General features: G+C 35.7%; 2 protein-coding genes across 3 annotated transcripts in view; one reads left to right on the forward strand and one right to left on the reverse strand.

Moving 5' to 3' along the window:
• The window catches only part of LOC114476491 (regulator of G-protein signaling 7), a 58,000-nt gene extending 42,157 nt beyond the window's left edge, over positions 1–15,843 (reverse strand). The window contains exons 1-2 of one of the 2 annotated variants that reach the window (XM_028468060.1): positions 15,638–15,843; positions 13,578–13,696 (exon numbers count right to left, since the gene is read on the reverse strand). In XM_028468060.1, the coding sequence (XP_028323861.1) occupies positions 13,578–13,655 (78 nt within the window). In that variant the 5' untranslated portion in view covers positions 13,656–13,696; positions 15,638–15,843. Of the gene's footprint in view, positions 1–13,577; positions 13,697–15,197; positions 15,273–15,637 lie in introns of those variants that run through there. The other variant, XM_028468061.1, reaches the window with a different exon arrangement.
• Positions 15,844–19,927: 4,084 nt separating this feature from the next.
• Positions 19,928–22,780, forward strand: LOC114476492 (ubiquitin-conjugating enzyme E2 D4-like). Its single transcript, XM_028468064.1, has 7 exons — positions 19,928–20,102; positions 20,666–20,729; positions 20,858–20,889; positions 21,140–21,217; positions 21,865–21,970; positions 22,349–22,442; positions 22,536–22,780. Exons 1-7 carry the CDS (start codon positions 20,079–20,081, stop codon positions 22,579–22,581), a joined length of 444 nt encoding a protein of 147 aa, XP_028323865.1. The 5' UTR covers positions 19,928–20,078; the 3' UTR covers positions 22,582–22,780.
• The last annotated feature ends 1,763 nt before the right edge of the window (positions 22,781–24,543 follow it).

The following is a 24,543-nucleotide window of genomic DNA, read 5'->3' on the forward strand; positions in this document are numbered from 1 at the left end:
ATTTTGTGTTCTTTTTCAAAACATGTTAAGATTTCATTTATTCAGACAACTGCTTTTTCAGGAAATTTACTTTGATCTCCTGACATGTTTCGACTGTCAACTGCCAGTCTTCTTCAGAGGTGTCTGTTGATTGCTTTGATGTTTTTCTAACTTCCTCATCATAATCCCAGCAAGTTCATCTTGTATTACTTTTTAATAACATGTTAAGGTTTAATTCATTCAGACAACTGTTTTTTCAGGAAATTTACTTTGATCTCCTGACATGTTTCGACTGTCAACTGCCAGTCTTATACAGAGGTGTCTTCTGATTGCTTTGATATTATCTTAACTTCCGTGTAATAATCCCAGCAAGTTCATTTTGTATTCTTTTTCAAAACATGTTAAGATTTCATTTATTCAGACAACTGTTTTTTTAGGAAATTTACTTTGATCTCCTGACATGTTTCGACTGTCAGCTGCCAGTCTTCTTCAGAGGTGTCTGTTGATCGCTTTGATGTTTTCTTGACTACGGCATAATAATCCCAGTTTTACATAATATTCAAAAAGAAGACAAAATTAACTTGATGAGATAATTATGCGGAAGCCAAAAAAACATCAAAGCAATCAAAAATCAGGCCATGTTTAGACTAAACTGCCCCTCTGTTTGCTTGATTCCACACCATGTCCTTCTTACACTATTTTTTTTTTCTGCAGTTCAATACTTCATTTTTCTTCTTGTTAGGTTTTATCCCGCTAGGAATGACAGATGATTCATTTGTGAAACTAGGCCAGGACACTCCATATTTTCTACTCAATGTTGAGCTGGAAATAAATGTCCAGACAAAGAGGAGGCCTGAGCCATTCTTGGTCTTAACGCCCAAGCTCTCTCAGACCGTTACATAACCCACAGAGATAAGACTAAAGACACCAGCTGTGCCAGACACACAGAAATAGGACATCTTAGGGCGAGACAGGTGTTAGTAATTGTAAATTAGGGTCTCCACACCTATTAATTTACATCATTGGTGTGTCATTTTCACGTATAATATCCCTCTGTATTTATACCACAGACAGCAGTGTGTGCTAATGGGCTTTAGCATGTTAAACGGTTTATTTCAAATCTAAACATCTTCTCTCAATTTGCAATGGCAAGTGTTTACCTGTTAAACAGCCTTTAGTCAATGTTCTATTGATTTTACTTCTATTAGATTAATATGTGGTGTGTTTAAGTGCAGGAATAGTCGGGTTTACACGCCTACTTTTAACAGCTTGTTTAAAGTACAAACAGCTACCATTTGTTTGGGTGCCTAGCGCTTTGATGGCAGACACTAATAAGGCATTCAATCTATTTTAAACCTTACCCAATGCTATCATGTATTTTCAGGAGCTCGCAAGTAGATTATTCAAAAAATAGAGGACACTAAAAAGAAAAAAGTCTGTAAAATTTACTGGTAAAAATTGTGAAACCATGACAGTAAAAATCTGTAAATAAAAATAATGATTTGATACTGTTTATATAACATTAAGTCACAGTAAATCTGATGATCATGAAAAACTGTAATTTTTACATTCTCTCTATTTAAAATATGCATTCCCCCTTTCTTGCACTGTTTTTTTTTTTGTTTTTGATTAAGATGTTTATTACATGTAACTTATAGTTAGAGCAAGAAGGTCCCGGATTGAAGCCCTGGGGTGGACACTTGGGTCCTTTCTGTGTGGAGTTTGCATGTTCTCCCCGTGCATGTATGGGTTTTCTCCGAGTTCTCCGGTTTCCTCCCACAATCCAAAAACATGACTGTAAGATTCGATTTGGTCTCTAAATTGCCTGTATGAGTGAATGTGAGTGGTTGTCTGTGTGTGCGTGTTGCTCTGTGATGGACTGGCATCCTGTCCAGGGTGTACCCCTACTTAACGCCCAATCATAGCGAGAGGTAGGCACCAGCAGACCCCCACGACCCTGAAAAAAGGAGCAAGTGGGTCAGAAATGGATGGTTTTACTACAGCGGGGCCACAAACATGTGATTGTCTGATGTCTGAGGGCCACATTATCATCATCTGAGCATTAATACAGGGAAGAACAACAAGTTTGTCTTGTCATTTCATGTTTTGGTCATTTATTGCTTTGTTTTTTGTGTATTTTTATCTCATTTTTGCACTTTTTGTTGTTGTCTTGTGTCAATTTGTGTATTTTTGTTGTCATTTTGTGATTTTGGAGACATTTTGTGTATTTTTTTTTTGTAATTTTGTAATATTGCTATAATTTTGTGGGGGGAGGGCGTGTTTTGGTGCCGTTTTGTGTGTTTTTAGAGTCAATTTGTGTATTCTTATACAAGGGGTGTCATTATGTGATTTTGGAGACATTTTTTGTGTATTTGTTTTCTATGTTTTTGTAATTTTGTAAAAATTCTAAAATTTTGTTGCCGTTTTTTTGTGTTTTTGGAGAAATTTTGTGTATTTATATTGTCTAGTGGCCACCAGTTGCCCATGTCTGGTTTAAGGTTTCATGCAACACAATGCTGGCTGATTGTTTAGTAGCTACACTTTTTGGTTCCTACTTTATTTAGGGTGAAAAGTCTTCATATGTTACAATAAGAAGTCTGTGCACATGACTGCTATTGATTTGCTACTTTCAAGCAGAACGTACCCATCTTTGGGGTAAAATTAACCTGTCTCAACCTAGCTCACGTTCCCTAGTAGTGCATGCGTGAAAAAATCAAACGCTTGTGCCTCACAACGATAGGAGGAGCCGACATCGAAGGACCAAAAAGCGACTATGATTTTAAATGCTTGGCCGTCACAAACCAGTTCTCCTTCTGTTAACTCTGACACCTCCTACTTTGAAGCAATGAAAGAAAAGTGTCTATACTGCACGTACACAACTCTGATTTTCCCCCTTATATACCTTATGGAACAACAGAAGTGAACTAAAGTCACTTCTATGAGCCTAATGAATAAGCTGTATAATACTTTATGACAGCGTGCGACTTGGCCCAGTGGGATATTTTTGTCTCCTGGAGCACAATGTAATCACTGGAGTAGTGTATTGACTGTAACATGTCACTAATGCCTGCCCCACTAATTATCATTTAGATTTTGAAGCCAGTGAATACAGGATTAGTCTGAATTGCACCATTCCATAAAGGCGGTATTAGCCTGCGATTGCATCTGCCAAACACCCACACATTCACTTAGAAGTGTGTGCTGAAAAGAACATGCATGTTTTCACACACAGTAGGATGAAACAGCCTGGTTGGCAAGCTGACATATGAGTCCTACTTCACTCAAAAAGATTTTTCTCTGATTAGGCAATTATAGATGAATCCCCTCAGCCCGTCCCCCTTCCTCTGGTCTTGGTGGACCTTTGATTGCAGAACGAGTGAGACAGGCAAGAAGAGAAGCCTTTAATCTGTCTCTGAATGGAAAAAAAAGTTGAAAATGTATTCAGGTCACATGCTTTATGACTAACAAAATATGTAAGAAGGTTGGGAAATTGTATTGATCTCATGCAGGCAAACTGGTACACAGAATGTGTCCCCCACAGTTCCTCTATTTCATATGTTCCAACTCAAGGCCCGGGGGCTGAAACCGGCCCTTGGAACATTAAATTTGGCCCGCAGGAAAAAGTTAAAATGACGGAGAAAACATTTATCATTGTGTAAATTACAAAAAAAATCTCTTGTTCACAGTTTTACCATGCTTATATCACTTTACTTATGACCTTTTTTTAAATAACAAATTGTGGATTTTTTTTTCTTCTTTTTTTTACTTGGAATTACCTCACAAACAATTCCACAAAATTCCCCTAAAAATTACACATTACACACGTTCACAATTATGTAATATAAAAAGTGCATTATTTTACTTTTTCGCCAGAATAAACCATGCATTGCTAAAGCACTAAGTTTGACGTTATTCTTTGATGGCATATGTAGACATGCCAAGATATGTTTAATTTTTTAATTTAATTTATTTATTTAGAATTATTTTTTACTTTTTTTTTATATGCATAAATACATTTTAAAATTTACACAAAATTTGCTCTCCAATCAAATCTGTGATTTATTGCTTTTATGGAGATATCACTTACACGTAGAAGTGCAAACTGGGGCACAATAACATGGAAATCACTTTTTTCCGTTGCCTAAAATCTACGGCCCAGTACAAATCAAACTACTCGCTATTTGGCCCCTGAGTGAAAACGAGTTTGACACCCCTATTTAGCCCTTCATTTGCTTTCTTGTAGACATGTGTAATGTTCATTTCTATTTAATCAAATTACCAGAATGTTGTACATTGTCTGATACCTCACACATAACCATTAGTTTTTAATTGTATTTCTGAACTAAGTTTCACTGTTTGCTGAACACAACATTTGCACACAAGTCCTCCATTATTAAACATCACTTTTGTGTCTGTTGCAGGAGTAGAACAAAAAATGACGAAAATCTTGTTTTTTGCTAAATTATGTTTGATATGCAACATTTTAATCAATAACAAATCAATAGCTTGCACAGTTGGTCAATTTTGCTAATCCATTATATAATAATAATTTCTTCATTTATTTCTCTGTTGGGAAATGATCAAAAAATATTCCCGTGGAGCATTAATAATCTTTTAACATGATGAAAAATAGAAATCACTGAAGCAGAAAACAAGAAACACGATGTGCTTGTAAAGAAGTCATTCCAAGGTTTTTATTGACTATTGTTGGATGTTGAGCCCTGTGATGCAAAGGCTATTTATTTGGTGCTGAGCTCTGTCTACAGTTTATGGGATCGCTCAGCGTTGGTCATTTTCTTTATCATAGTTTTTGTCAAAAGTGATTTTTCACTTTGCAAAAACATGACAAACAATGACTGAATTAATTGCCATTTTTCCCAGCAATTAAAAATCAGACAAACACATAATTGAAAACTCTAGGTAATAATTGATGTTAGAGATATTAAGCTGGATTGGCATGAAGATGCTACAGAGACTGGATCTGTAAGGTGTTAAAGCCAGGATTAAGAAGAGATAAGAACATTTGAAGGGATAATTCAGCTTGTATAATATATCCAAGAACAGGCTGTATTAACAAAAAACATTTGGCAATAACACAATTACACAACAGTATTACATGACGTGTACATGCAAATGTTTCATCAAACTAAATCCTTGGTAACTTTCCTCTACTAAAACTGAATGCTCAATATGGATGAATAATAAATGAGTGGATTAAGTTCTTATGAAAAGACTAAAGCCCAAACCAATTAAAAACTTGCAAAATCAATAACAGCTGCCAGTTGGATTCTTATTTATGAAAAATTTCGGTCAGCGTATTACGGGTCTTTACCACCATGATGCAGTGTGCAATATTAAAAATCAATAGATAGATGATGACTTACAGCATATGCTCATTAAATACTGGGTTTTTATAAAAGGATGTCTTATTATAAAGCTCATGGTAATTACACTTTCCATGTTGTGATCATTTGCACATGAATGACCACAGTTAGTTTGTTTTAATGCGGTCGTGGCAACCGCTAACTCAAACAATGAGATTCTCCATCTAACAATGCATCATTGTTCAAGCTTCACAAACAGCCAGTTAGTTCATAAAGCACTGTGTTGTTTATGTGCAGCACAATGTAAAGAAACACTACCCTGCATCGCCTCAAGATCCAAGTAACGGTGATGCATGATTTTAACAATGGAAAAAAACATTGAGTGAAAAAACCCAACATATGCTAAGGATTAATAGCTTAACATAACAAACATAAAGTCAAACTGGCAGCTGGAAGAACAATTATTGGATACTTGTCCGCAGCCCAGATGTAAATAAGTAGATGTCGATGCTTCAGCTGTGACAGATACCACGCCACAGAAAAGAACTAAGCACCAATTATAAAGGATAAAAAAATAATGCAACCATAACATTTTATTTCATCTTGTGTGGAGTCCAAAAAAATGGGAGTGGACATTATTAGAAAAAAAAATTCAGCTTATTTGCTCTTTCTATTTACTTTTAATGCCCCCATTGCATAACAAAAAATACGACAAAGAAAATCCTTTAATTGTAAAACTGAAAGCCTACTTTTGTATTGGCTTTAACTTAAATAATTGTTAAAAGATATACTATGTCGTGGCAATTGCTGCAAGTCAATGACAAACATTCAAGAAATTGTCTTTTATGGAATGTATTTTTTTCTCTTTTGAGACAAAAGGAGTTTTTTTTATGCTGTTCCCCTTTTATCATCTATACAAGGGGTGTCAAACTCATTTTAGTTCCGTTGGCCAAATATGGAGCAGTTTGATCTCAAGTGGGCCACAGATTTGATGTGAGAATACAAGTAATTTCAACATTATTGTGCCTTAGTTTGCACCTATATGTATACATAAAATACAAAATATGTAAGAGACCGACCATATTCAAGCAATAAGTGACAGATATCATTCCCAAAAGGATTTTTACTTTAAAATTCCTAGATTTTGTGATGAATTTCTATTAAATTAAGGGAAATATGATGTCATAATTTAAGGAAAAGTGAAGAATTTTGTCAGAATTTTGACTGAATGACTGAAATCATGCGATATAAGCACCGTTGAGTTTAATTTGCACAATGATTCGTTGTTTTCTCTAACAATGACAACAGTTTGCAGTGCAGATGGATTGACTGACAAACAGCTTTTATTAATCCAGAGGAAAATTTGCAATTGTTGATTTCTTCTTGCAACCCAGTCATTTACAAACACAGCATTTCTGAATCCTTTGTGGCTCCTGCTGAAAAGGCTATTTGCGTTGGCCCTCATGGACTGATGCATTGTGGTCAGAGATGCCCGAGTGAAGCAAAGGTCTCGGTGAAAAACTTCAGACGCTCTCATCCGGAACTCTTCAAGCAGTGCATCCAACTCATCTGTTTGTTTCCCTACAGATTTGATGAAAGCTCAACCTAGACACTTACATCTCCTCCTCGGCTTCTATACACTTCACAAGAATGGAGGATTTTATTCTTGTTCTCCAAGTCTCATCTGGGCTGTGTGCATACTAACGTACTACTCATACAAACATTAGATAGTATGGAAAGATTGTGTATGCAAGAAATACCCAGAATGTATACTATATCTGGACAATTCCTACGTATGCACGGTGGGCATACTAGTCACACTCAACCGTCCCATGATGCATTGCGAGCAGAATCTAAAATAGTCCTGGGACCAGCTTTAAGCTAAATCGAACATCCCCTTTTCAAAACAAAAGCATCTCTTCTTGTCATACATTAATTTTTCAACGTTTTGTAAATAGGGCTCTTTTTTTTAAAGTTAACCGGAAGTTTAATCAGTAGCACAACTGAGGGTCTCCGAAAATCTCTGAAATGTCAGCATGAAATGTGTGTACATGAGTTTTATAGAACAAATGACCACATGTTGATATTCTACTTGGTCACTTTCTCGCTTAAAATGATTTCAGAACTTTCAAAGGTGGACAATCAACGGAGATATTTGGCCTCAGTGTGCTTCAGGTTCTTGTCGTTGTAGGTTTGAAATGCATCTTGGGAAACTTGGAAGTATACTTCAGTGGGAACGATCATCATTCTAATCTTAACCACACAGTATATAGTAGACACTAGACAGTATACGGTACTCATTGAGTTTGTAGTGTATAGTATAGTATACCATTTCAAACACATTCTGTGTCTTTATCTGATTATTGAAGCACAAAGAGATGTCATATATCTAGCTGACCACCATACAGGCATGAGAAACCACCAATAACACAGTTGAACAATCGCTACTCAGGAGGATTCACACACAACTGTTCTCTGGACAAAATTCTGCCAAACCAACACTGTGCAAACAAGCTGTGAAAAAAACCCAAACTTCCCCAAAGAAAACAGATTTTCCTCATTTTGTTGCAGAAGAATAAATAAAGTTGTATATTCTCCAGAGGTGTGTGTCAGCATTTAGCCTTTGGTTTGGTTCTGGCTCTGTGACTTCAATGGATATTTAGTCCAGAGGGATATCACTTCTAAAGGCAGCTTCTCAGGGCAAATCAGATGATGAGAGATCAAACAATCCTTTGCTTTGCTTTGCTTTGCTTTGTGTGGCCTTCCATCAAAAAGGGTTCTGTTCTCTTCAGTTTTTCAGTAAAAAAAAGCAATAAAAAAAAAAAAACTGAAGCAATAGAGCAGACAATTGTACTAACTTTAACACTTTTCTTTAAAAAAAAAAAAAAAAAGCTGTGACTAAAGAGCAGCGTTATTGTTCTGCCTCCACACAACTCTGTGCACTGCTGCTTATACACACTATACGTACACAGGTGCTGGTTACAGTGAGAAGATGTCCCCTTCTTCTCATGCTGTGTGACTATGAACCTCTGCTGTTTTAAACGTGCATAAAAAATTCAGGACACTCTTAGCAACGGTGGCCTACATACAGAATACACACATCACACATCACAGCATTATTTATGGCGCACACATGTGAGCAAGCATGGAAAGCTTCATAGATAGAGTAGAGTGCACTACTACTGGTGCACTTGATACATTCAAAGGCACACGTGCCCAGTGCACAAGCTTGATACGGCGAATAATGACATACTGTATATGTAACTGCCGTCTGTTAAACCCATGCATTGAATATTTTAATTACTGCTAGTTTTTGTTAGTTTCAGGAATTCAAATACGCATCTTTTCTATTAACTTCCAGTTGATTGTCTATCTGTGTGTTCTATTTTTGCACCCATGCACTCAAAATGCCAATAGATCAGCACGTGCATTAATGCAATGAGCATCTGTATGTGCCCTTGAAGCAAAAAAAAAAAAAATGCATTGCCGCACATTTTTACTCCAGCAAGCAGGTCAACACCTCGGCTCAGCCGTCCATTTTCATTAGACCCTAATTGACAGTGTGGAAGACGTTGGAGGGAAGTTGAGAGATGATGTAGATCCTCCCAGTAGACGCATTATCAAACCACGATATACGGTCCACAAACATTAAACTTCCTCTGCTCACATTACATAATCATTCTGCTGTTACCAGCACGTTGGAAACTATCAGTAGAAGCACACTGTTTTGTTTTTTTTTTTTACATATTTTTGTATGCAGCATTCACACTGTCTATAAATGACACTAAAATAAAGCAGATTTACATAACAACGCTGCCTCAAAGCAGTTTTCCCTTCATTTTTATGCCAGGTCACAAGAGTTTTACAACACCTCTGCTTAAATATCTTAACTTTAAAAAGCAGTGCTACTGCATTTGAATTGAAAGCCTTATATATAGAAACATGAATTCATCCTCGCTGCTTTCTCATTGTGTGTGAGTATGTATGTCAGTCGGTACACAGAGCCAAGATGTGGCCATGTGTGGTCAAGTGGTGAGAAGTGAAAAAGTTTTATGACTAAGATGTCCATTTGGCAGAACAAAGTGAGCTTAAGTGATGACGATTTTGTCACCTTCTAATGCTGAAAATAAATAGTCATGGAATAAACAACATGATGCCTTTGATTTTTTTTATTCATCTTGAAAAAGGAGAACTTTAAGATTCCTGGCAGGAGAGTAGAGAATACTGTATATCTCATGTGATTAAATATCAGGCTAGGTGCTCTTAAACAGGATGTAACTAACTACTTTATGTTTTCATAATTTTGCATATTTTTGTTTAGTGTCAAAACAAAACTAACAACTCACTTTATTACCCCAACCGGTCGCTACCCCAAAAATAGCTCAACAAGTCACACACTAATCCACTTGCATCAGAAATGGGCCACATGTCTAATTTTGTGCTGTTCCCAAAAGTAAAACTACTAAAAGAGTTCAAAAACACTCAAAATGACAGAGAAATGTACAAGATGATTACAACAATACACAATAAAAGCAGAAAAAGAGACAAAATGAGTCCAAAAATACAAACAATGAGTCCGAAAACACAATAAATAACAACAAAAATGACAGAAAAATATACAAAATGACTACAAAAATACACAATAATAACAGAAAATGATACAAAACAACAAAAACACAAAAAATGACTCCAAAAACACATAAAACAACAACAAAAATGCACAAATTGACTCAAAAAATACATAAAACTGCTTCAAAAAATGCACAAAATGAGACTAAAATATACTAAATCATACCAAAAACACACAAACAACAACAAATATACACAAAATGACTCCAAAAACACTCAAAATGACAGAAAGATACACAAGATGACTATAATACACAAAAATAACAGAAAATGAGACAAAATGACAACTAAAACACAAATAATTACTCCAAAAACACATAAAACAGCTACAAAAATGCACACAATGAGACTAAATTATAGGAAATGATACCAAAATACAGAAAATGCTGACATTTACAGTAACTCTCATAATGTGGCCCTTGGATCAGACAATTCTATTTTTGTGGCCCCCACTGTTATAAAAGTTGTCCATCTCTGACCTGCATAATCTTTAGTGTCAGAGCTGAATAACATGTGTTACAATGTCGTTCCTGAGTCTGTTGTTAAAAATCCAAACTCACAATGTTGCCAGCGCTCCTTTCTGCTACTAACATCGCAACGCTTTTATCCAGCCATGTCCCACACTGACAATAACATTACCTCGCACGCTGAGAGGGCTATGAAAGAGCGTCAATCTGTGAGATTGTGCTACGCGCATCCTCTTCCCGGTGCGCTGAAGTGGCTGTGGATGAAATGAGCGTTTGGAGAAACGACATGAGGAGATTTGCTCAACGCTTGAGTCATCTACAAATAAAACGGGAAATAGAATCTCTTCATCGGGACGTCTTGGACTAAATTGTACCACTAGCAATGATATGGTCAGTAGGAGCGACTACTTCCGTTGCTGCTGTTGAATAAGTCCACTGGGGAGCATTAAACAGCATGACCTACAACAAATCGGGAAAAACTAGTTTTATAGTCTGATACAGACTAGTAGTGGTAGTGGCATCTAATCCTCTTGTGATCTAACAATGCAGATTCTTAAGTGTATTGTTTTCTGATTGAACATAAAATACAATTAACCACGGGTGTCCAATCCTTGTGTTGTGACATCCTCGCTTTACCAGAAAGCTGGCTTTATAACCCTTTTTTTCCAAAGGTGCTAAATTTCTGTAAACACACTGAAAAGGCAGCACACTTTCCTGAAATGTGTGTCATTCAGGCTTTTTCTTGCTACTTTCTAAAAAGCAATGTCAGTGCAGTATTGACTGAGCAGCATCCCTGTTCACCAGCGGCTAAGAGGCTCAAACAGCGGGGCGTGAACAGCTAATGTATAGGGGAAAACACTTATAATGTGTCTGCTGCTCCAAACCTGTTCTAAAAATGAGTTGCATTGCATTGATAGCATCCGGCTACACACTGCCAAACCACATTAACATGATCCAGTAGCATAAGCAGAAACTAAAGTATATAAAGCACTCGGAGCAGACAATTAAAATTGCTGATCGGTCAGCTGCTTGCAGGAAACAACATTTAGTGAGCATGGACTTGCGTTTAATGTGATAATCGTTGATGTTAATACACCTTGTTCCTGCAGGCACTACTGTTGCTGCTGTGTTTATGGGCGTAATTTCCTTTGTGATAGAAAAGGCAGCTCTTTGTGAGTGGTAAATCAATAGAGACAGCTGCTTTTTCAATATTCCACAGCTCTTTTATTATTTATTAAACAAATAAAAGCTAGTCTAATAACGTTTGAGTTATCTGCTGATAACAAGTGTACCTTGTATAATAGGGGTGTGCATTGCCACGAATCTGACGATACGATACGAGTCCCGATTTGCATGTCGCGTAACGATATATCCAGATACTAAACAATACGATATACGTCGCAATATACTGAGATATCAATAATTACAAATTTCACTTTTTACGAATACAAAATTGCATGAAATTCAGTTTATTTCTCTTTTTTTAAACCTGTGAGAACAAGTACATAAAATGGTAACTAACTGTAATTCAAGTACCAATATCAAAAACAAGTGTCAAGTTATGTTTTTAGCACAATTAAATTGTTTTTTTTTTTTTTCATTAAAAAACTTGATTGAAAAATCAATTTGGACATTTTTTTTTTGGATCGATATGATATGATGATATCGCCAAAACAATTTTTTCTTACACTTTTATTGTATATCCAAGATTCGATTGGAAAGGATAGAAGCAGACATTGGTGTGTGTCAGACAGAACTGTACATGTAAAGCAGTTAAAACAAACATTTGCGTTATCTGTTGATAACAATACCTTGTATAGTAGGGGTGTGCATCGTCATGAATCTGACGATACGATTCATGATTTGCATTTCCCGATACGATATATCCCGATCCTAAGCAATATGATATACATCGCCATATATCGCTATATCAATGATTACAAATTTCATCTTTACAAGTACAAAATGGTATGAAATGCATTTTTTTTTTTTTTAACCTGTGAGAACAAGTAAATGGTAACTAACTATAATTCAAGTACCAATATCAAAAAAAAGGTGGTATGTTTATCAAACTGTCGAGTTAGGTTTTTATTAGGGTATTTAAATGTTTGGGGGTCATTTTTGTAAAAAAAAAAAACATGATTAAAAAATAAATTTGGACATTTTTTTTGGATCGATACAATACATGTGAGGTGAAATATTCCGTAATATCGCCACAACTGGTTTTTCTGCACCCTTATTGTATATCCAAGACTCGGATGGAAAGGATAGAAGCAGACATTTGTGTGTGTCAGGTACTCAACTGTCTGTAAAGCAATTAAAACAAAAAAAAAAAGATTGATTGACATTTAGATTTTTTTTTTTTTTTTTAAATCTAATTTTATTACAAACTTTGATAATAATAAAAAATTTAATTTCTTACAAGTTTAACATGTTTGTGTTACAATATGCAAGGCTTTTTATAGTGTTGCATTTGGGTTATAAAATTAAATCATGCAATGTTATTACTGTATTATGTTATTATCTTTTACAAATTACCATTTCATTAACCTATACAGTGTTTTAGCCGCACTAGATTATTTTCCCACCCCATCCCTTTTATTATTTCTCTAATTCACTGTAGTAATAGATTTACCAGTGAGGAAACACACCACTAGTGGTGTAATGAACAATGGTTAGAAAGCATTTGGCTTTGATTCAAATCCATTAACATGCGGCTGCTTTAAAAAAATAAAAAAAAATAAAAAATAAAAAATAAACTGTCCTCCAGCGAGTTGGCTGTTAACGCTGGTGGATCAACTGGAAAATGCTTGCATGCATGTCAGAGCACCTTGATAATGTTTGCCCGTGTGTGCACGTGTGTGTGTGTGTGTGTGTGTCTGTGTGTGTTTGTGTGGGAGTGTGTGGGGGTGTGTGTGTGCGTGCATGCGTGCGTGTGTGTGTGTGAGCCTTAAAGGCTGTGTGTCATATGTTGAGAGGAGAAAAAAAACACATGTTATTTTTCAAATCAAATTGAGGTTGGAACCTGAAATAGACCATGATGACATTAGAATATACTGTTCGCTTTAGCAAGTTTCAAACCGCAACTTGTCATCCAATATATGATGCAAAGGACACACACACATACACACACACACACACACACACACACACAGGCTAAAAATAGCAGCTGTCTTACCTTTCTGTACACTATCATGTTGGGGGATTCATCCGCTACCCCGTTGGTCCCCTGGCCGCTGCTGTTGGTCTGTGCCATGATTCAGTGAGTAAATCTGCCACAGAAAATGTCAGGTGTTCCTGTAGTGGACACAGAGAGAATATTTCTGGTTTAGTAGAGGAACGGTGGAGCTGGGACATGACGTTACCTTTGTTTAGCCCAGGAGAGAACAATTTCAATTTGCATGACTGAATTTGACTCTTTTTTTTCAGATGCATAATACAAAGGTGCAGCTTTTGGCAGGTCATGATATGTACAGGTTCTAAGTGAGGTTTTGTCAAAAATATATAGTTAATAAAGAGGAAATGCTCTCTGTACAATGATTGATAAATAATTTGAGCATCAGTGTCTGAATCAGGATGGCTCATTAGATAAAAGTTGTGGTTTTGGATCTTGGTCTTCTAGTAGGCCTGGGCAATATATCGAGAGTCGAGATAAATCACAATTTCTGTTTTGGTGATATAGAAAATTACACTATAGCATATATTGATATACTTTCATTTTATAGCTTTTTTTTTTATTATTAAAATACTGTTTTTAGGAGTCACTGCTTTCGCTATTTCTCAGAACAGCATGAAAAGCACAGTTAGATGGATTTATGAGTGCGTCCTAACCCAGACCTTCCGCTAAACAAGCTACACACAACTCACTCACATGTGCTGTCCCTTTAGAAGAAAAAAAAAAAGCCAAAAGTGGCACATACATTTCAGCTGTTTGATAGTAAATGTGCCTGTGTGCCATTTTGCAGCAAATTTAACCCAGAGTTGTCTTTCTGGTGTCTTTTTATTGAGTTAAAAATATCTGTAACACTTCATAAGGCTGACATTACGCTGTCATTAGCATGAATGATGTGTCATGAAGGCTATCATTAAGTGTCGTTCACTAATTTATGACACCTTTTGCTAAACTATGACAACTTCGGAGCTATGTTGGCAATTTTTGGGTCTGGTGGAGGGATCTAGTGGGGTTATGGTTTATGGGTTAGGGTTAAGGTTAGGGAAACAAACAACACCTTAATGACAGCCTTTAATTCAATTCAATTCAACTTTATTTGTGTAGCGCAATTTACAGCAAAGTCATCTCAATGCGCTTATCAAAATATAAAATTCATATGAAGAAAGAGAAAACCCAACAAGATCCACATGAACAAGCCTTTAATACACCTTATTTATGCTAATAACAGGTGTCATGTGTGAGCCTTATGTACAAAACTTCAAGTAAAGTGTTACCAAAATATCAAGATTCATATTGTCTATGGCTGTTTTCAAAAAAAAAATATATTGAGATATGAATTTTCATTCAGCCCTATCGTCTAGTCTTGTTTTGTCTGTTGGTATAAAATAAATGTTCGATCAATCTTCGGTGTGAAAATGCGTGTGCGTGTGTGTGTGTGTCAAAGAATAATCTGTGATTCAACTAATTGTGATTCTTATTTTAAGTGCATTAGGTGCATCTCTAACATATATAGATGGATATTTAAAAAAAAAAAAAAAAAACTGAGCACATATTGTAATATAGTGAAGTAAAGCAAAGACTCAGACTCAGATCTCATGCAGTGCATGCAGCAAAACAACACAATACCCCTGGAGGTGGCAGCCTGCTTCAGTTCATCCATTGCAAAGCAGTCGAAGTCAAGACAATTGCAAGACTGCAAAAGGAGCGGATATCGTACGTGCATGTACGTCAGAGCCTCTTCATCGCTCCTTTGCCTTTACGACACCCACACGGCATCTTTGAAAGGCTTTATTAGTCTGCAACAGTGGAGCTGGTAGTCGTTTAACCTGCTCCCTGCACGAGGCCGTTCGTGTTGCGTTCACGCCACAAGACGTGGTCCGTTATTTCAGCACCTTGGACAGCTGCTGCTGCTGCTGCTGCTGCTGCTGCTGCTGCTGCTGCTGCTGCACAAACACGCCCGAGCTCCCTATCGCCTTTAATCACGAACGGCGCGCATTCACACAAAACCCAGCGGTCACCGGAGGAGAGGAGGAGAAGGAGGAAGAAAAGGAGGAGGGGAGGCTTACCTGAAGAACACGCACAGCCCGGCCGTGGGACTCCTAAACCCCGCACAGGCTCCTAAAACCTGCTCCTTGGCGTCCACTGTGTCAACTAACACTCATAGGAATGCGGGAGGTGTTCATCGGCGGTGATTCGGTGCAGCTCTTCTCTTCAGTGTCTCTCAGCCTCTCCTCAGCCTCAGCAGTGCTCGGGAGAAGCACGAGCGCGCCGCCTTGCTGTGCCGTGAGCGCGCATCGATCAGTGACCAATGGCGTGTGAGGAATAAATAACACTCTGACTATCACTGGATCAACTAGTATCAATTTAGGACCAGCAGAGCTATTTTTCTTTAACATTAATATTAGTACAACAATAACTAATAATTGTGTAATACACAGTTTAAATTACAAAGTACAAACTGTTCAGCTTCCAATAATTGAATGTAACTTAGTGCTTAGCCCTCTTGCCTTTCAGTATGGCACTCACCTAGGCCAGGGTTTTCAAAATGGGGGTACGTGCACCCCTAGGCACACGTGTCAAACTCAAGGCCCGGGGGCCAAATTCGGGTCAACTGGTCTCACCCTGGGACCCACATTTTGCCACAGTCATTAAATCGTGTTTTATATGTGTGTTTTCTGTTGAAAACACACACACATATACATAATCTTTTTTAAAACATAATTATATATCTTTTCCTGCAGCAACATGCATTTTATAGCAATGCTTGTCAAAAGAAAAGTTTTTTTCCAAAATAAAAGACACGTCCAACATGAGAGACATAAGTATTTATTTTTGACCCACCCACTTTTGGGTCCCGACCCACCAGTTGAGAATAGTTGCTTTAGGGGATCCAATTCGGTCCACAGCAGAAAGCAAAAAAAGTGAGATGAACCATGAATCATTGTGTAAATTACCAATTAATTCAGTTGTAGATATCGCCAAAATACTACACATATTCAATGAAACATCACATTTCCCCCATGCTTACTGTATATCACATGGTGCCAGCCATTTTTAATTTCAAATTGTTAAAATAACTCAGAATTTTTCCCAAATCCTACTAATTTCTTCAAATTACTCCACAAAACTTTGCCAAATTCAATAGATGGAGAGAAAGGATGAATGAATGAATGAATGAATGAATGAATGAATGAATGAATGAATGAATGAATGAATGAATGCTGCTCTCTGACTAAAATACTGTTGGGTTCCTTTTTAAAAAGCACATTTCACAATGTAATAAAAGAAAACTTACAACACATTTTTCTGTAAAATAAAAAGACTTGTGTGTACACAATCATAACTAAAGGTCTGCTTCATTCATTCATTCTAACTTGAACGTGTACATTGTTGGAAGGTCTGCTGAAGACATGCCGTCACAGTGTCATGGGTCGGATAAATAAAATAAATTTTCAGCAGGTTATTAAAAGCATAAACGGAGACAGAGAGCCCAGCCTATTCACAGGAAATGATAATTCATGCCAGACTAACTATAGTATCTAACTTGCAAACCTCAGTGTACAAGCAAGTCTGTGAAGTTAAGGCATGTAGGCTGGAATTAGTGTGTGGGGGAGCTTGTTTGTGTAAAAAAGTATGATTTTTTAAATTATTTTTAAAATGGTGTGGTGACCAATGCAATAGACTTGTTCTTTTGAAAGTGTGAGTCATGAGCTCTGCTATAACTTTATGAAAAAAGTACTGCAATAATGTTTTTGTCATTCCAAGGGCAGGTTTGAGGAAAACATCTGTTCAAAATGTGAAAGCATAATACATGACTGAGTACTGATCAACTTGTATATTATATGTATAGGCATTGGTTCTCAAAATTAAGTGTGTGACACCAAAAAGATAGAGGGCTTTGATATGGGCCATCCTGGTAGTAAAAATGCACAAACTTCCTGTTAGTAAAGCAGCACAAACTTCCTGTTTGTAAACCAGCACAAACTTCCTGTTTATAAACCACCACAAACTGCACTTTAACTTGTACGATCCTCCACTGTTTTTACAAATGTGGCTCCAAATGTTCCACTTTGGGTTCTGCTCTTGGCTGATGCATACTCCGGTTCTAACTGATATGGTTTGTGACATTTCTGCTCTACTGTTCTTCTCCTACTGGTATAAACATCACCACAGTCATTGGGCTTGTTAGATAAAGTAGAGGCCGTTAGACTCAACGATGTCATCAACCCATGATGCTCTGTCAGCCATTCAAGATGGCCGCCGTATGGCTCTTTAACTGTAAATAAGGCTCGTCTTTAAAAGGTGATAAAAGGATTATTGGTTCATGAAAGACTTTTTTCTAACACAGATTTTCAATTAAGAGCAATTGGAACATTTTGGGCCAAAATTGTAAAAACAGTAAGCTCCTTTTTAATGTTTAATGCTAAATATCCTGATGTGGCCTCTACTTATGTGTGTCTATGTCCAAAGAACCCTTACCTGGTTCGCGGTCATGCTACACCTGGCTTTTGTCTTCTTTAGATATATATTTTTTGGTGTATGTGTAACTGTCTATAACCACCACAAAGACCAAAAGGAAGCCTTGTTTATTTTTTTATATCAACATCGTTTAAGTTAATGTATGCATGTCATATGAAGTACACGTTCATAACCATATTTTAAAGCACAACATTTTCCTAAAAACTTATTTTCAGGACATTTTAAAGTTATATATATACATTTTAAAGTTATATATATATATGCATTTAAATGTTAATACATATCATATGCATATAAGCATGTAGGCTACAAATGGAAAAATGTATGTACAGTACACATACTACTGAAGCATTTTCTGTTTGTATTAAATTGCTCGAAATAAAACAAATAAATTAAATATGCCCATTGATCAACTTTAATATAAAAATATGGGTTTTTTATGTTGACCAACACGATTAGGTATGAAATAATCTAAGCAAATGAAAGTCACTTAGTCATATTACCCAATGGTTGATTACTGTAACGGACTGACTGTGTTATAAAATACACAAATAAATTGTGTATGCATCATAAGGGATTTTGTGTAAATGGGTTGATTTAAAAAGACATATATTTTTAGTAGCGATTATGGTGTTTGAAGGGTTCTGACGGGATTTCACTGCTATCTGCTGTAAGCTTCATTTGTTTTGGGTTTTGCAGAGTGCAGGTTTTTCAGATAATCATAAAACCAAGCAAATCAGCGTGACAGTCAAATTTACCAATGTCGCTGTTTATAAACCTCTTATGTGACACCTTCAGGCTTATGGAAATATGCAGGGCTCTAAAATTCACTTTATAGAAGTTAAACAAATATCTTGACCACAGCCAACAGAGAATAAATTATTTCTGGTAAATGGAAATAAAAGAATATTTATTTGAGTGAATCATTGCAGCCCCATTTTGGTTATTATTACATTAAAATTGAACCTTTTGGTTTCAGATTAATTATGAAGAAGCAAAAAAGTCTTTGGTTTACATATGGTAAATTAAAACCAAGGATTATATTACCTTACATAACCTTGCCTCGCAGCAGATAATAAGTCACACAGACATTCTCTAAGTTTCAACAAATCCCTGTGTTGAATATAGATTTATTCACATTTATATTAATATTATCACATTTATATTAATATTATGTTCATATTACATTCAACCCAGAATATTTTTTTCCTCAATAATTGATATAGGCCAACCTTAGCCAAATTGTTGATTTTAATCATTTCATCTTCTAATTGCATATTGCTAATTCTTAGGATCCATACAAGCTAATATTATTATTATTTCATATAACTTTCCAAATATAACTTCATAAATGTATTCCCACATCTGTTGTTAAAAATGTGGGGTAAAAATGTATCAACAACTTTATCAATGATGTCCAATTCACAGATGATAGGCCTCTCAAATGTCAGATATCAGTCTTAACTATGATACAAGGATAAAGTGCATTAAAAAGGTCTTGTCCAAGCTCATTATTATGATTAAACAATATAGGCAACACCTGGGGCAATATTTAAAAACCCGCTAAATGGGTCATAAATAACAAATAAACCAACTAACTGATAAAAAAAAATAATTTCAAAAATGAACAAACAAATAGATAAATACATAAATATGTATTTATTTATATATAATCTTTGTTTTATTTTATTTTATTTATTATTATTTTTGTGAAAAATATTATTATTTATTTATTTATTTCAAAACAAATATATTATTTATTTATTTTAGTAATTATTAATTATTAAATAAGGAACCACGGTTTTATAGATCGGTAGTGCACCTCTGGCGCTATCCCTTTCGGAGCCCAGTCTAAAAACTACACTTCCCACAATGCATCAGTCCATTCGTCGTGGAACAAAAAACGCGGAAACAAAAGAATTATTTCGTCAAAACAAAACACTAAAGCACACAAAGTCAGCCTTACTGACCCTGTCAGCTGTGAAAGTTACCACTGCAGAATCTCCTAACATCCTCGGAAGAGTTGGCATGGCTTTAAAAAGAATTCAAAGGGTAAGAAAAGCTTCATTTTTCTGAATTTTAATGGACGGATGCGTTTGGGGGTGATGCGGAAGAGTCTGTGTCCCAAGCAAGTCATCTAATAGCATTTGTGCTAACGGGATTGTAACAGCTTTTACCCTCTATAACGATTAAATATTGGTTAGCATGTATCTCTAATGCTCCGGTGTTAAATGGTAATTCGACAACGTTGATGTACATTAGCTAATAACACTGCCTGTAAACTTTTATTTAACTGGATAGCCTTTTCTCAACCATGTAGTCTGGTTCTCGGCTAGGAAGATATTTATGCTCATTTGGACCAAAAACGTCCATTTAGAAAGCCCCTTTTATGGTGTTGTATTGATATTCGCGTGTCGTTAAAGGATTTTAAACTTATAAAGACTTTATTGACTCAAAATGATAAGCGGTGAAAGCTGTTAAAGCTATGTACCCGAGCTAACGTTTATTAACGTTTTTTTAAACATCATGTCAATCTTGATTTTTGTCTTTTTAAACACAGCAATGACAAACCCGAAGTAGACATAATCCTTAAATTGCTGTTTTTATTTATTTAGGAGTTAAATGATCTTCAGAAGGACCCTCCGGCCTCATGTTCAGCAGGACCTGTTGGAGAAGATAGTAAGGAGGAAACAAATTGATTTATGACGTCATTTCCGCCAAGCCATATCGTTATTATTGCCACTCTTTAAAACTGTGACTTATTTTAAATAATAAATTACATATTTCTGTTTTTTTTTTTTTTTTAGTGTTTCATTGGCAAGCAACCATCACAGGACCGGTGAGTACCGTAAATTGTGGAGTAGTTTCCTGATTTTTCATGTTTTAAAACCAAGCTGCTTCTAGATCTTTAGACAATGGTGTTTTATGTTGCCTTTACAGCTTTTTTTGTTTGTTTAGAGTGGCAAGCACTAAGCGGCTGACTCTAACCTATCAATGAGAACATTCAAATGAGCTCACAGGATTATTTTGTTTGAAAAATAAAATAAAACAATTACGTAAATTAATGATAAATTCCCCCTTTTTTTCAGAATGACAGCCCGTATCATGGAGGAGTTTTCTTTCTTACTGTCCAGTTCCCCACTGATTATCCTTTCAAACCACCAAAGGTAAGGCTGTTCAAACTGATTCCCATTCAGTTTGTTTTTTTTCTTTATGACTAATACATTTACACCCTTTAATTAAAGGAAGTGTCTCATAGTGCGTAATACGCATCTATATACCGACAGTCTATCCGTATGAAAATGACGTTGCTGGACCTTTTCTACATAAGCGTATTGTGCCTGTGTCATCACTGTGTCAGAATGGCCAAGTGGTTTAAGGTGCCTGACTTAAGGATTCTTCCATCCGCTGCCGTGGGTTCCAATCCCACTTTTGACATATTTATTTTTTCATTTGAACATATTTAACACGGCTTATTCCACCTTTAAATACACATATACGAAAGAAGAAAAAAAAACAGTTTAGGGTATTTCCTGGGTTAGGGTTATGGCTAAAATAAAAGGGTTAGCTGGGTAGCTAAAATAAAACTGACAGAACTTTAAGTCACGTGGTACACCTATCACATGACCTAAACTGCCCAATGAGGCCACTGCGTACGGATAGTCTGCCAGTCTATTGACACGTATAACGTACTGATAGCCACTGCCTTTATTTAATACATATTGTCTTGTTGTTGTTGTTGTTTGTTTTGTTTTTTGGAAGGCTTTTGTAACTTCTGTTCTACGACTAACTTAACCTTGTTTCCTTCTCATAGGTTGCCTTTACAACAAAAATCTATCATCCAAACATAAATAGCAATGGTAGCATTTGCCTTGATATCCTGAGGTCACAATGGTCACCTGCTCTTACAGTATCGAAAGGTACGTTTGTACACTAGTCAATGTCACACTACAGCTTAGGTTTGGGATCACACTGTCATGTTTGGTACATTTTGCCAATGCTGTAGGAAGCTGAGGTGAGGCATTAAGTAAGGGAACAGTTATTTTCATGTTAATGTTTGTCGCACCAAAATCAGCCAAAGCATTAGTGAGGAGGCTGGTGTTGGCAACTCTATTATTCTCCAAGCTAGTCATTTTAATTGTGTTTTTCCATAATTTGGAATATTGTATAGATTGACACAATGTGCATTCTTGCTCAATGTTTAGAGCCCAAGAAGTGCATCAAATAGTACCAAAATTGTCAAAGAAATAAAATGTATATGTGTCGTGTTTGATTTTTCTGTTTTTTTCCTCTTTCAGTGTTGCTGTCCATATGCTCTTTGCTATGTGATCCAAATCCAGATGACCCTCTGGTCCCTGACATTGCACATGTCTACAAATCAGACAGACAAAAGTAAGTATGAATTACCAAGAAGAGCCTGTTTTCCTGTGACAAGCAAATCTAATAGTTTGATTCTGTCATTTACTCTTCTTCTGTTTTCTTCAGATACAACAAATTAGCCAGAGAATGGACTCAGAAGTATGCAATGTGAAGTGCTGGTTCTGCCGCAAAAACTGATGCATCCCTAAACACCTCCAAAAAATGACAGTGTTTTGCTGTTTCTTCATCACTGGTTTAGTTGATGTGTTTTATACAGTTAAAGCATTCAGACTTTACTTACCTGTTTTTTTTCTTTTTTTTTTTTTTTTTTTACTGTTAATTTATTTTTTCCCCACTCTTTAAATTAGCATTGTTTTAATTGTCATTATTTAACATTATAATGGAGGTGCTAAGTTGAATGAGTGTATTCTTTTAAGAGATTGCTAATGAAAAAGACTGTACTGCATTTATTCTTAATTTTTCTCATTAAAAGTGCAACACAAATTGAGAGTAGCTTGATGTTTGCTTCACTTTTTACACAATTTAAAAAAGAAAGCATTAACTTTTCTTGCCTTTAATTTTTTTCCCCAAAAAACAAACTGGGTCCCATTCCATTATATATTTAACCACTAGGTGGCAGGCTTTGGTTTTTATTCACATCTACACAACTTTTAAATGATCTTCATTCAATCATTATTTTTCAGTTATGTTGGGTAGCCCTTAAACTTGTTTGTATTTGATATGATGCTGTATGGCAAGCTGTTTTAACATTGAATAAGTAGCGGGACTTGTAATTGTAGATGTCTATAATTAAGTCCACATAATATCCATCATGTAATTTTGACTAGTTGCAATTCTGATTATTGATATCGACAGTTTAATTCTCACTAGTTACACTAATAATTGTATAAATTCTCACTAGTGGAAATTGCAATTCTAGATATCTGAAACTTTATTACAACTTGTCGAAGTGTCCCATTGACTTCCATTCAAATTTTATTTCAGATATCAATAATTCAATTTCGACATGCTACAATTCCAAGTCCACATATCTGTAATATGATAATTCTATTCCCACTAGTAACAATGTTAATTGTTATCAATAATTCAATTCTCACTAGTCATAATGTTAATTGTTGTTAATTATCTGTGTACTTTATTATAGTTATTATTATTCTTCCGTCTTACTCCTACTCCTCCCATATTTTTCAACTGATAACAAGGTTGGTCTCAAACTGTTCAAATATTTTCTGGAAAATGATGCTATGTATTAGCTTTTTTCTAACTTTTCAACCTAAAACAGCTCAATGTTGACACGTAGTCATGGGAACTCAGGATAAGTTCAAAGCTGCCACACAGCCACATTTATTAACAAACAGCTGCATAAAATGTGCCACTTGTGGCTTTTTCTCCTCTAAGGGACAGCATGTGTGAGTGAGTTATAAGGTATATGTATAAGTTTGGATGCAATCAGAAATCTACTGTAATTGTGCTTCTCATGCTGTTCTGAGAAGGAGTGAAAGCAGCGACTCCTAAAACAAGTATTTTGATACAAAATAACTATAAAAAATGTGTATGTTGATATAGGTGAGATTGTAATTTTCTATATCGCTAAAATATAAAAACTTGATATATCTTGAATATCGATTTATCGCTCAGCACAACTGTGAAAAATGGGATTACAGGTGCTAGGCTGCATTACTTCCTCACACTGTTTATGCTGCTGTTTGTTAATACATCCCTTAAATTGACATGTCTTCATTCCTTAGACTTAAATAAGCAAATCCAAGAAGCAACAGTCAACAGAATAGAAAAGCTGTTTGTGCTTTGAAGAGATAAGATTTGGCATTATCTACCATGAGCAGAACATAACCCCCACACTGAGCTCTGATGCTCATCCAACAAATGCTTGTTCCTTACAAATGTGGCATGCTTTAAAAAAGGAAATAATCAGACTTTCTAGGGGTGGAGGATTCATTGTCAAATTTAATTTATGCCAAACAAAAAAAGTAAACTTTTTTTTAATTGAAAATGTTTTTTTATTGAGTAAATTTGTGTCTTTATTATTCAATCAAAAAACCTTTTCAACCAAAAACATTATACTTCAATCAAAAATGAATATTTTTCAATCCAA

This window comes from Gouania willdenowi, chromosome 15, assembly GCF_900634775.1.
Source record: "Gouania willdenowi chromosome 15, fGouWil2.1, whole genome shotgun sequence".
NCBI lineage: Eukaryota > Metazoa > Chordata > Actinopteri > Blenniiformes > Gobiesocidae > Gouania > Gouania willdenowi.

Excerpts from the sequence above, each read along its gene's own strand:
- LOC114476492 (XM_028468064.1), top strand. The coding sequence starts at position 20,079 with ATGGCTTTAAAAAGAATTCAAAGG. Across the intron at positions 20,730-20,857 it reads AGGACCTGTTGGAGAAGATA|TGTTTCATTGGCAAGCAACC; the intron begins GTAAGGAGGAAA and ends TTTTTTTTTTAG. Across the intron at positions 21,971-22,348 it reads TGCTCTTACAGTATCGAAAG|TGTTGCTGTCCATATGCTCT; the intron begins GTACGTTTGTAC and ends TTCCTCTTTCAG.